Source organism: Eriocheir sinensis, chromosome 4 (assembly GCF_024679095.1).
Source record: "Eriocheir sinensis breed Jianghai 21 chromosome 4, ASM2467909v1, whole genome shotgun sequence".
Lineage (NCBI taxonomy): Eukaryota > Metazoa > Arthropoda > Malacostraca > Decapoda > Varunidae > Eriocheir > Eriocheir sinensis.
In genome coordinates this window covers 26,631,479-26,644,513 of record NC_066512.1, presented here as the reverse complement: position 1 = coordinate 26,644,513, position 13,035 = coordinate 26,631,479, and the positions used below count along the sequence as shown (strand labels likewise).

At 40.7% G+C, this 13,035-nt stretch overlaps 1 protein-coding gene across 1 annotated transcript; it reads left to right on the top strand.

Annotated features, from left to right (window-relative positions):
* The first annotated feature begins 1,766 nt into the window (after positions 1–1,766).
* On the top strand, positions 1,767–13,003 carry LOC126981177 (G2/mitotic-specific cyclin-B3-like). The gene is made up of 10 exons (XM_050831896.1): positions 1,767–1,892; positions 4,530–4,750; positions 7,106–7,473; positions 8,032–8,200; positions 8,478–8,570; positions 9,420–9,557; positions 10,220–10,375; positions 11,150–11,327; positions 11,805–11,910; positions 12,105–13,003. Exons 2-10 carry the CDS (start codon positions 4,535–4,537, stop codon positions 12,154–12,156), a joined length of 1,476 nt encoding a protein of 491 aa, XP_050687853.1. The 5' UTR covers positions 1,767–1,892; positions 4,530–4,534; the 3' UTR covers positions 12,157–13,003.
* Positions 13,004–13,035: the final 32 nt, after the last annotated feature.

Sequence of the window (13,035 nt, the reverse complement as noted above, 5' to 3'; positions counted from 1 at the left end):
TGTAGCTTTTATTCCTTGTTATCCTTATATTAGTTGTGTGTATTTGTTTTTTTGTTGTGTTCTTGTCGTGATGGTAAGGAGAGTAGTAGTAGTAATAGTAGTAGTAGTAGTAGTAGTAGTAGAGAGAGAGAGAGACAAAGTTAATATTACTCTTAAAAAACTCAACTTACAACAAATGGAGAGAAAATAAAATAAATAATCCGCCTCACACTGGAAAATAATTATACAGGAAAGAGTAAAAAAAGATACAGGAGAGTTGAGGCTCATAACAGAGGTATAACATCTAATAACACATCTATCTATAACTAACATATATAACAACTCGGACAAGCTATGGTACATTCTAATCATTCTTTTGATCTCATTTACCTATCATGCCTGGCTCACTATGGCATTCTAGTTTATTTAGTGAGGTCTAGTTTTTTATATTACAACAAAGGAGACCGCTCAAGGGCACAAAAAAAGGAATCCATAATAAAAAAAGCCTGCTAATTAGTGGATATAAGATGCTAAATTTGATCTGCTTCTTAACAAATAATAATAATAGTAATAATAATGAAGTACCTGTGGAGTAATTAGGACCAGGTAATTTATAGTCTACCTGTGCATTAGATGAATTTAGGTAGACATTATAGTGTGAAAAGTTTTAAGTATAAAGAAAAATAATGTCTAATATTAAAAGCTTTACATAGGAATTGGTAGACCTTGAGAATGAACTTTTTTTTGTTTTATTTGTATTATGTCCTTGTGGTGATAGTAACGAGAGTAGTAGTAGTAGTAGTAGTAGTAGTAGTAGTAGTAGTAGCAAAGAGAGAGAGAGAGAGAGAGAGAGAGAGAGAGAGAGAGAGAGAGAGAGAGAGAGAGAGAGAATTAATACTATTCATAAAAAACGCAATCAACCTACAGCAAATGGAGAGAAAATAAAATAAATAATCAACCTCATATATAGCTTTAAGAGAAAATAAAGAGGAAAATGTATAGCTTTGAGAGAAAAGAAAAATAGATCAAATATTAATGTGTATGTCTGCAAGCCTTCCTCAAACACTCATAGGCCTTGATATGAAAAGAACTGTAAATATATAGGAAAGTACAGCTTATTACCTAATCTCACAGGCTTTGAGAGTAAGAAATTAATAAAAATACAGAGAAAAAATAGTGTAGGCCTATATCTGGAAAGCCTTCTGTTAGCATTCATAGGCTTTTAGGATGAGAAATTATATAACCACAGAAATGTTTATGAGGAATGTTCATATTTATGGCGTCATGAAGGGAGGGAAAAAAGCCGCGCGCTGATAGGTTGAAGCTTGGACGGGTCATCGTGGCTAGATGTACGATAATTACGATATATTAACGATACACATCCATACCTCGCTCCCTGCCTGACGAAATACTTCTGTGTAGTCATTTATCTCATTTACTGATCTTTAAACCTACCGAGGATAGTAGGAAAGAGTCTAAAGATAAATAAACTGTGAAAATAGCTTTGGATTGAATTAAATTGAAATGAAATATTTATTGATGTAAAATACAACAAAGGGGTAATTGTCCTGACATCGCACCGAATATAGTGATTTTATAGTCAATATTGCCTTAGCTTCCACTCAAAGGGCCAATGGAAAGGAGATGAGCAGCAGATATAGCGTATATTACCAAATTTACCTGTAATACGACTAAAATACGACAATTTAGACTAAAGGCGTACGACATTACAGTCACTGGCATCTCGTCCCGCTGATTGGCTGAGGCTCGGGCGGGTCAACCAATCAGCGAGCAGTAGCCTGGCGGGGTGGGATTTGAAGGCTTGGTGTCGTTGATGTCCTGCAATTTTATCCATATTTTTCAAGGCGGAGACGTCAGGGCCAACAGACAAACCGACAGAAACAACGAATAAGGTATGGATGACGATTCTAGTTCAGTAAAGTACGGAGGAAGTAGTAAATAAGGGTAAAAAACAGCTTAAAAGTGAGGGCGGCTGGAATGTTGACATGGGGAAGGGAGGGATTGGCTGATGGAGATTTTAAACATTTTTCCCTCCACTGACCAGCCCGCGAGCTTTATTTACTTATATTGTCACGGAACTTTTGCAAAACATCCCTGGCCGTGTTGTGGCAAGTGGAAACCCAGGTGGAAGCAATCGCCGAGACCACAGGTTAAAAAATATTAAATCGATGTGGAGTCGGCGGGAAGTGACTGATGGGGGATTTTAACACTTTTTTCCCTCCACTGACCAGCCCACGAGCTTTATTTGCTTATATTGTCACGGAACTTTTGCAAAACATCCCTGGCCGTGTTGTGGCAAGTGGAAACCCAGGTGGAAGCAATCGCCGAGACCACAGGTTAAAAAATATTAAATCGATGTGGAGTCAGGAGGAGGTGCCTGATTGGGGATTTTAACACTTTTTTTCCCTCTACTGACCAGCCCACGAGCTTTATTTACTTATATTGTCACGGAACTTTTGCAAAACATCCCTGGCCGTGTTGTGGCAAGTGGAAATCCAGGTGGAAGCAATCGCCGAGGCCACAGGGTAAAAATATTAAATCGATGTGGAGTCAACAGGAGGTGGCTGGTGGAGTCTCCGTCCTACCACATTAATATTTTTTCCTTCCACACGCCAGCCCACGAGTTCTTTTTATTTCTTTACTCAGGAAACTCACCAAAAACAACTATGGCCTTACTTTGGTAGCTGGAAATAGTCCCCGTGGCCACTGAGGGTAAAATATATGTGAGGTTTCCCGCGCACATCTTTTAAAAGCGAAGCCCCGTGAGCATCAGACTAGGAAGATATTAATGTTTGCTTTTCATCATTTTAAAGCGTTTCTTTCATGTCTACGTGGGTTGTTTGTCAGATCAGGGTTTATATTTCCTCCGAGTGGTTACGTAACGTGTCTGGTTGAAGGTAAAACTAGACGGGTGATACTAGACTAAAGTAGAAACAAACTGAAGTGTTATTTTCCATCATTATTTTTCCAGTTTTTTTTAATGTCTACGCTGTTTATATACGAAAACCTAGACATATTCACTATTCAATGCCTATATAGTTGTCTATGTATGGTAAAACTAGACCAAGCATCACTAGTAAAACCAAGAAGTGTTAGTTTTCATCCTATTTGGTAATTATGCGGGTTATATATGGAAGGTGAATCAATATTCACCTTTTATGGGTATATAATTCTGGGTGAAGGTAAAACTAATAAATAAGCATCACTAGTATAACCAAAGAAGCATATTAGTTTTGACCCTTGTTCTTTTCCAGTTTCTTGTTAATGTCTATCGGTTATATAGAAGCTTAGGCATTGTTACACCCTTCAATGGCTATAAAATTGTCTGTTTGTCGATAAAAGAAGCCTCTGCGAGTTATATGTCAACCTGATACACCTGGATTACTTTTTCTCCATACCTGATTAATCCATAGCTCCTGACAGACTGACAGAACAAGTAAAGATATAGGCAATTCATGTGGCAGAACAGGCTGTGGTAACTTAGTGTTGCAATTAATATGCGTATAGTTCATGCACTTCATATGGATAAAACATTTCAAAACAGCAGGTGATTGAATTAGGTGATATATGTTCTATTTTTTACTATAATCTCTAATACGGATCTACATAAATGAGCTGAGTTTATTTTTTGGTTTATTGATCTATTAATTAATTCGTTTACTAGATTGATCACACTTGCCAGGTTATAGCTAGGCATTATATTACACCCCCATCCCTTTCACTGTGGATCAAGTTTATTATATACCAAATGTTCATGGATGAATATAGATCGAGAGAGGAAGAGAGGGAAATTACCATTATTACAAGCTTCAAAAGTTGACCAAGTGTTTTTTTAGCTTGTGTGGTTTATGTTTATGAAACTTAACCCTTTTACATTGATTACTGTCACGTTTTTATCCCCCCTTTTTTATTCCTCTTACTTCATTGTCACTCTTACTTTTCAGCAATAAACTATCAATCAATCAACTTTTCATATTCATGTTTACTCATCAAGGAGACTCTGGGTTTCTATTTTATTTTTTAATTTCCCTTGATGCCCTTTCATGGTTCTAGATTGCAATAAAAGTTATAAGAATGAGAATAAGAATTTCAAGCTTATTTTGCCCATTGCTATATCTTACTTTACTGATAGTTAGGAAAAGATAGTGGACAAGGTGTTGGTATTATGAGATGGACCAATTCCTTTATTCTCTCTAGTTAGAAAATTAGAAGCAGTAGCAAAAAGACCTGAAAATGGGAGGCTGATCTTTTTTCCTACCTATGAATTGATAAATGCGTGTGAAGGCTATTATTTATTTATTGTTGGCTGGGGATTTTTTTTTCATAATATATTTTTGTTAATTAAGGGGGATTTTTTTCTATTACTACTACTACTACTACTACTGCCATTACCACCACCACCACTTCTACTACTACTACTACTGCCATTACTACTACTACTACTACTGCCATTACCACCACCACCACTTCTACTACTACTACTACTACTACAACCACTAATTCTAACCTCACTACCTTCCCCCACACAGGAGCCATGACCACCCGAGCAGGCACACGCGGGCTGTCCGCCAGATCGCAAAACAAAATGATCATGAACGAAAACCTCGCTCGCCCGCCCCTGCCCGGCCGCGCCACCTCCTCCACCACCGCCGGTGTGCTGCAGGGGATCTCGCTCAAGCGCAAGGCAGAGGCAGCTCCCGATGGCACCAAGGCCCCCAAGAAACGCTCGGCACTCGGGGAGATCACCAATGTAAGTGTGGTGTGGCGATGTGTGTGTGAGGATTGAATCAAGCTTTATTACAGGTTGTCATGCATGGCCTATCCTTTTAAATTTTCGTATATGTTTTGACCATTTCATTTCGTGGGTCTGGTTCTTGCGTATCTTACCTACAGTTGTATATACCGGATTTGTGCTAAGCATGTTGATTGTCCTGTCTTCATATCTCGTTTTTTTCTTTCCAACTTTGCTTTAAATTCATGGATCGAGATGTTCTTATTACCTCTAATTGTCTCCTAATCCAGACTATTCCAAGCTCTTTTTTTATATCCTTTTTACATATTGTTTTCCTCAGTTTGTTCATTCCCTCTTGTCCTTTCACAGTCCCTTCCCTAGTAGCAACAGAATTTTAAATTGCGTGTAAAGCTTGAAAGTATGGAAGACGTTTCTCGTGCTTGGCCCCGCCACTGGTAACCTCGTGGGCTGCACGGTGCCGTCCAGCTGCTGGGAAACAGCATGGTGGGGTTTTAAACCGCTGGGATCGCGGTGCAGGGAAAAGCTTTGTATTCATACCCGACCCGAGTAGCCGAGAGGGAAGGGGAGACTCCAAGGTTACAGAAAGGAGTTTTTGCTCCATTTGTAGGAATAATTCATCACGTCTTCAGTATATGATATCCAAATAATGAATAAATAGTATAACTTATTTATCTTGACTACTGTTCCTTTGGCATCAGTTGTATCAGTGTGTGTTGCACGGTCGCCGCACCATGCATAGTTTCTTGCCGCATGCCTGCTTTGCCGCGCGCCACATTGCCTTGCATCGCGCGGGGAGGTCGTCTGGCCAGGTGCGCGGCTCGCCGATGATCGTTGCCTGCCGGTGTGGGGGAGGGCAGGGTTGGGAGGGGGAAATGCCGTCTGGCGCGGCGGGTTTAAACACTCCTTCCTCAACTCCCTTCTCTCGCAATCAAATTTATGGATTTATCAATATGATAATCAAGTCGGCGGACGAGTCACGCTTTGCTTGTTTGGGCTTTACTCTCTCAGGTACTCATATACGCGGGTACACCATATGGTACACATAACTATCTGATAATAATATACACAAGAACATTAGAATGTAAGGAGTCTGCAAGAGGCTGGTAGACCTATGCGAGGCAGATCCTGTGGACCTGACCCCCACCTAACCTCTCTATCATGAATTTATCTAATCTCTTTTTAATGTACCTATCATATTGGCACTCACAACTTGACTGCCAAGCCTGTTCCACTCATTCACCACTCTTTTGGTAACCCAATTCTTTCCTATGTCCTTGCTGAATCTGGACTCATGTTTAGAACCTCACTGTATATAGTGTTATGTATTCTTGATTCATTCCTTCAAAGGTCAATCTGGCTTCAAACAGTGTTATGATAATTACCTGGGATGTGATAGTTTTTGATTATGGGATAAATTTTAGTCCACTTGAAATATCTGTAATAGTTGACCCCATAAATTTCATTCTTGAGTAAAGCCTTCATGAGTATATACAAAATTAAAACTGGTGTGCCTGGATTAAGCTCTAACTTCTTCCATTAATATCTGCAATATGTGTTTCCATATTAAACCACTTCTTTCCATGTGTATAGTCCTGCTACATTTTAACTGTCTTACATATTCTCTATCAATTTCCAGTCACCTGTTCCATCTTCAATATCTTCTCCAGACCTGACACTTTTGTTTTACTTTCTCCCTTTCCACCATTCCCTGCTTCATGCCCAGACTTCAAAAACTCTTGCTCCATCCATTGTGCTATTCAGTTAATTCTGGACCTTTTGGTTTACTTATATATTTCTTCAAGATTCTTATGACACCCCATTACCTCCCTTCTCAGTCTTCTGCCTCCTCAGCCAAATACTTATTTTTCTCCAATATTCTTATGATACATTATTACTTCTTCCCTTACCCCAGCCTCCCTTCTCTTCAACTGTTTAGGGATCTTGCTCTAGGGTTCTTTTGACATCACACCACCTCTTTTACTTCAATCTCCTTTATCCTCAGCAAGTCACATTGCTCTAAAATTCCTATGATACTTCCTCTCCCCAATCTTCCTTCTTTTTTACTCTTTGATTCTTATGCCACCCCATTACCTCAAGGCTCATCCTCACATCAGCCTTCACTTTTCCTTCAGTATAAAAAAAACCCCTTCATTTAACATTCTTGTGTTTCCTTATGGGGTATGAGTCTATCTTTATTACCATTACTAGTTTGCTACTATTCATATGTCTCCTGCATTAGTTCATACATGCATTAGATTAGTTCTTGAGTCACCAATCCACATAGTACATTGTATACCTTCCACATCACCCATACATGCACTTCATATACAGTCTTTCTTCTCCACCATGTAGGCCATTGAGAAAAAGCTGAATGATGGCAAGAAGGGGGACACCAAGAAGGTGCCCAAGCTGAAACACTCCCGGTCGACAATTTCCCTCATCAAGGCGGCAGGAGGTAAGGGCAGCACCATCAAGGAGGCCGTTCAGCTGTCCTCCATCAAGGCCACCGGGGAACAGCTGCCACAGATCATTGAGGTGCAGGCCACGCAGAAGAAGGTCGGCGAGGAGAGTGAGTCACGTATCAAGGACCTACTCGGCAAGGATGTCTCGTTCTGCGACTCGCTGCCGAGCTCTCAGAGTACCTTGGCGGCCTCGTCCCAGGAGTCCAAGACCAGCGTTATGGATGACTCTGCTCTCTACATCACTGCCTCGGAGGGAAGGTGGGTGAGGCGCGACCTTTGTAGTCCCATCCTCTTCATTTTGCTTTAGAACATCTCGTAAACATCAGATTATGTGGTTATAGCAAATTGTTTCACCGTCTCCAATTAAGTTTCATTGCAGTAGCTTTTTTTTTTCACTGATGTTACATTGGGTTGTTTTAGTGTTGTTATTTATTTGATGTTAAAGTTAAAGTAAGTTGTTCCATGTCATGCCATTATATCACTCATGCATGTTGTCTGTCTTACACTTTCCTTCCTTGAATTGTTGTCCTCACACTTTAAATATTAGGCTTTCTCCTTTTTCACTCCAACAGATACAGGTTTTGCTTGTTTCAGAGTGTACAAAATAGTTAGGTCATTATGTTACTGTTACTATGAAGATACATGTAACTTAGATGGCATGTTCCTCTAGGCATTCCTTCCAGTCAGATGAGGGGTGAGAATTTCAATACGTATTTACTTTTCCTTGCACACAGCAGCTTGTCTCTGTGCATTTATGGATACTGATCATAGCACATCCCCTTCATCCATGCAAATAAAAGTGTTGTGGCCCCACAGTCCCCTGCAGCCTGCGGTGGTCAAGAAAATACCACAAATACAAGAGGAGGAGCCAGTAAAGGAGGTGCTGCCTGAAGGAGTGGATGACTATGACCTTGAGATGAAGGATGACCCGACAGCTGTGGCCAACTATGCCTCTGACATCTTCAAGTACTACCAGGAGAGGGAGGTGTGTTCTTTTGGGGGGGGACTGGTTAATAAATCTGCTCTCTTCATAAAGATTCTTAGTCTACTTGATCGTAAATGGATACTAATTATTTCATTCAAGACGAGAGTATCAAGACAACTCTCCACCCAAAATTGACCTCTTATCTGGCCTCTTGTTGTTTTTCTTTTGTTCTGAATAGCATCTAGTGGGCTATTTTAATTGTTTTTGTTTTGTCAGTGAAGTACATTACTGTGAGACTTTATCCTTGAGGCGGCACTAACATGTGGGAACCTTTCAGAAAAACTTTGTGATTGAGAAGTACATCGAGAGGCAGCCGGACGTGATGAAGAGCATGCGACGGATCCTGGTGAACTGGATGGTAGAGGTGCAGGTGGGTTACTCGGGTCACTCACACTCAGCCGCAGCTCCTCACACTTACAGATGATTTGAGTAATACACAGCTTACATACACTTTACACAAGGTTACATAGTCTCTCAAAAGGCGATCGAGTTTCAAGACACCTCCACCTGTGATTGACCTCTCTTTTGGCCTCTCGTTCTATTTTCCTTTGTCGGAGCAGCGTCTAGTGTGTTTTTATGTTGCTGTTTATGTATTTTGACCTCTTGAACTGCCTCCCTTGCTGTAAAAAAAGTACATGGCTCTTTTTTTAATATCCAGTGAAATAAAAAGTTTTGTTTGTCACTGTTACAGACATTAGCATTGCCACGACTAAGTGTGCACTTGTATGGGTGATGCGAAGGTATATTATGTACTAGTATGTGGAGTGGTGATTCATGAACTAACCCAAGACATGTATTGCAGAACACGTGTGAATAAACTAGTAATGGTAATAATGATAGTTACGGTGTAGAAGGTAATGTGAAGGGTATATAATGTACGAGTGTGTGGATTGATGGTTCAGGAAGTGATCCGAGACATGTATGAACCACTGTAGAAGACATATGAATGGTGATAAACTGGTAATGCTGGCAAGAGAAGATGGCGCCACTATAAACACCTGCCTGCTCCAATACGGGCTGGGGCCGACTACCATCCAGGCCCCTCAAGCAAGCCTACTGGCGCTATAGGCGTAGACGTTAAAAAAAAAAAAAAGATAGTGTAGAAGTCAGACAAGAACTGATACCCAAACCACTGCAGAACACGTGTGAACAGTATATGATAAACTAGTTACAGTGTAGTTGTCAGACAGGCAGGTGACACCCCAATCCATCTTTACAGGAGTCGTTTGAGCTGAACCACGAGACTCTGTACCTGGGTGTGAAGATCCTTGACCTGTACCTGACCCGTATTATCATCAAGCGCGACACCCTCCAGCTGGTCGGCTCCACGGCTCTCTTCATCGCTTGTAAATTTGATGTGAGTGGTGATGGTGATGGTTGAATTTCATGTTTGTGGTGATGGGATGGGATGATGATGGGGGTTGAATTTGATGGGGTTGTGTGATGGTGAGGACAAGGTTGATGGAAGTGGTGTGTGGTGATGGGATGGGATAGTGAAGGTGGTTGAGTTTGATGGGGTTGTGTGATGGTGGGTATAAGGTTGATAGGAGTGGTGTGTGGTCATGGGATGGGATAGTGAAGGGGGTTGAGCTGGACGAGGTTGTGTGGTGGTGAGTATAAAGTTGATGGGAGTAGCGATGATGGTTGAAATTGATGAAGGTATTGTGTTTGATGGGGTGTGATGGTGACTGAGTTTGATAAATTTGTGCAATTGAGATTAGAATGGATGGGAGTGTGTTATGTTGAGTTACGTAATAAATAACGCATAATGGATATAGTATGGAGAGAGAGGGAGACTTATGGGCAAGAGGCACAGGAGAATGCATATTTCTTAGCTTTTTATCAAGGTCATTATTATTATTGGTATAAGAGGTGAACTAGGTGGAGAGGGAGGAGTGTGGACACTATAACCTGCAGAGAAAGAGTCAAATCAAGTCCCAAAAGATTTATATAACACATACAGTACTTTAGCAATACGGACAAAGCAAATAACTGATTCTTTCCTCCTCACCCCAATAGGAACGGACACCTCCCTACGTTGATGACTTCCTCTATATCTGTGACGGTGCCTATGACCGCAAGGAGCTGCTGGCCATGGAGATCAAGATACTCAAGGCCATCGGCTTCGACCTTGGAGTCCCTCTCTCGTACAGATTTCTTCGCCGATACGCAAGGGTGAGTCTTGGTGGAAGGTTTTGTTTGTTTGCTCTTCCCTCGGTGAATGCCAATGCCATCGGTTATGTTATGGTGTCACTAGGAAACTGTACCACCTTCTTTTTCTTCTTCGCCGTTGTCTACTTCATCTTCTTCGTCTTCTTTTTATTGTCTGTTATAATATTTAAGATAGCAAGCTTTGAAAATAAGAGTAAAATATGCCGAGGTATTACTAGGGAACTGTACCACCATTGCCTGTTATAGGGAAGACACTAAGCTTTGGAAGTAAGAGTGAAATATGTCGAGTTATCATTAGGACACCGTACCATCATTGCCTGTTGTAATATTAGACACCAAGCTTTGAAAATTTGAGTAAAATATCCCGAGGTATCACTAGGGAACAGTACCACCATTAACTTTTAATATTAAAGACACCAAACTTTGAAAATAGATGTAAAATGTTGTATGGTTTAACTTGGCACTAAAGTTATGAGAGGGCTCAAGGTTGATACAGTTTTGTTTTTCTGAAGATGTCCTGTGGAAAATATTTAGAGGTCATGCATTACAAGTTTTTGTAAGAGGAACGATTTTCCTTTTCTTCCATCATTTTGAAATATTTTAGTAGAGGTTACAAGTTTTTATAAAAAGCACAATTTCCCTTTATTTCTATAGGTTTAAAACTGGGTTATTTTGAGGCATTTTTAGGGGAGCACAAGTCCATGGGTAACTTCAGCAATAGCTCGGCAACCCTAATGTAGCCCTGAGGATGGTGTTTCATCGATGGTTGTGTTTCAGTGCGCCAAGGTGGGCATGGAGGACCTGACCTTCACCCGCTACATCCTGGAGCTGAGCCTCATGGAGTACAACCTCATAGATGCCTCAGACTCGGCCCTGGCTGCTGCTGCCCTGCTGCTCTCACGCTGCATCAAGGGTCACCTGCCCTTGTGGAGTCCCACTTTGGAGTACTACTCAGGTGAGGTCCTGGTCTTGCCTTCCCTTCCTTGCCTCTCCCAGCCCTGCTTCCCTTCCTTGCCTTTCCCTGCCCTGCTTCCCTTCCTTGCCTTTCCCAGCCCTGCCTCCCTTCCTTGCCTCTCCCTGCCCTGCTTTCCTTCCTTGCCTCTCCCTGCCCTGCCTCCCCTCCTTGTCTCTCCCTGCCCTGCCTCCCTTCTTTGCCTCTCCCTGCCCTGCCTCCCCTACTTGTCTCCCCCTGCCCTGCTTCCTTTCCTGGTCAGTCTTAAGACTGGCTCAAGCAGCCAACCAGGTTACTTATGGTAATGAAATATGATACAAGAATACTTCAACATTTTTTGATTAAAGAAAAAATGTAAAAAATCAACAACCCTTGACTCTCCTGCTACATTGTCTTATTCTTTGGCTCTCTTACTGTATTGTTTGTTATGTGGGAGGAATAGTTAGGATGCATATTAAACAGCGTGTGATCCCCCTCCAGGCTACAAGCAGGAGGACATCTACGACCTGGCTCAGTACCTGCACAACATGATGTGTCAGCCCCCCAACGAGGACCTCAGCACCATCCGCAACAAGTACTCCCACAAGTAAGTGATTGGATGTTCTTGTTCTTCCTGCCTGTGTTTTTTTCTGATGTTCACCAAATATATATAAAGCTTCATTTAATTGTATCCCATGCCAATCACAGTAGTATTGTTCCTGTATAACACAAAGAACTATATCACTATTAGAGATGAATGGTTGTTTTATATTGAACATTTTTCCTTTTATGTGCTTTCAGAGTGTTTTATGAAGTGGCCAAAATTCCCATCCCAGATAAATTACCACTCTAATGGTTGAGACCTGCAAGTGGTGGTGGTGGTAATGTACAAATACTTATTATTTATGTGTGTGTAAGATACTACTGGTGCGGCAGTGTCTGGCCTCCCCGGCCGGTACTCCAGACCCCGGACAGATGGACTACAGCATAGAACAATTTAAATGTTAAGAATTCTCAGCTTTTTTATGTTATGACGAATGTTTTATTGATATAGAGTAAGCCTGAGACACATATCACTTCCATGGATCGTTTTATGTAGTGTTCACATTACCAATGTTGTCATTGGTACCTTTACAAAAGATAGACTACTTGCTTGGCTGCAGTGGTCCGAGTAATCTGTAGATACATTGTACATACCATATTTAGTTAATAGGATACTTCATATTCTTCCTTCTTCTCTTAGCATTTTTAACTGATTAATGTTATTTATAATGAATGTCATTTCCTTGAATCACAAATGTTCACTTACTTCAAATGCTTTCCAGTTTTCAGATCCTGTCCTCTTGAGCACATAGTGTAAATTTTCATCCTCTTTCTCTGACTGTAGAGTAAATCTTCCTCCTCTGTGTGGTTGACTCTGATAGAATTTAATTTTCTTGTTTCTCTTTTCATTCACTTTGTGTTGTTTTTTACTGAGTCATATGATCAAAGATAAGTATAAATTATAGAATAATCATTAAGAACAAAAAAGTCAACAAATGTTGAGTGAGTATTGATGCACCTGAGATGTGTAATTAGGTCTTCATGTTCCTAATTGCAGAATCAAGTATTGATTAGTAATATGTTAAAGCTTTATTGTAATACTTAAAAGGAACTTAAATGTGACATTTTATGATAATATACAAATCTTCTCAGCACCAGATATCTGTTTCTTGATGCATGTACACTGTAA

Bases quoted from the DNA above. Each gene is read 5' to 3' on its own strand.
- LOC126981177 (XM_050831896.1), top strand. From the start codon at position 4,535: ATGACCACCCGAGCAGGCACACGCGGGCTGTCCGCCAGATCGCAAAAC. The intron at 8,201-8,477 runs GTGTGTTCTTTT...GGAACCTTTCAG, and splicing joins AGTACTACCAGGAGAGGGAG to AAAAACTTTGTGATTGAGAA. The intron at 10,376-11,149 runs GTGAGTCTTGGT...GTTGTGTTTCAG, and splicing joins TTCTTCGCCGATACGCAAGG to TGCGCCAAGGTGGGCATGGA.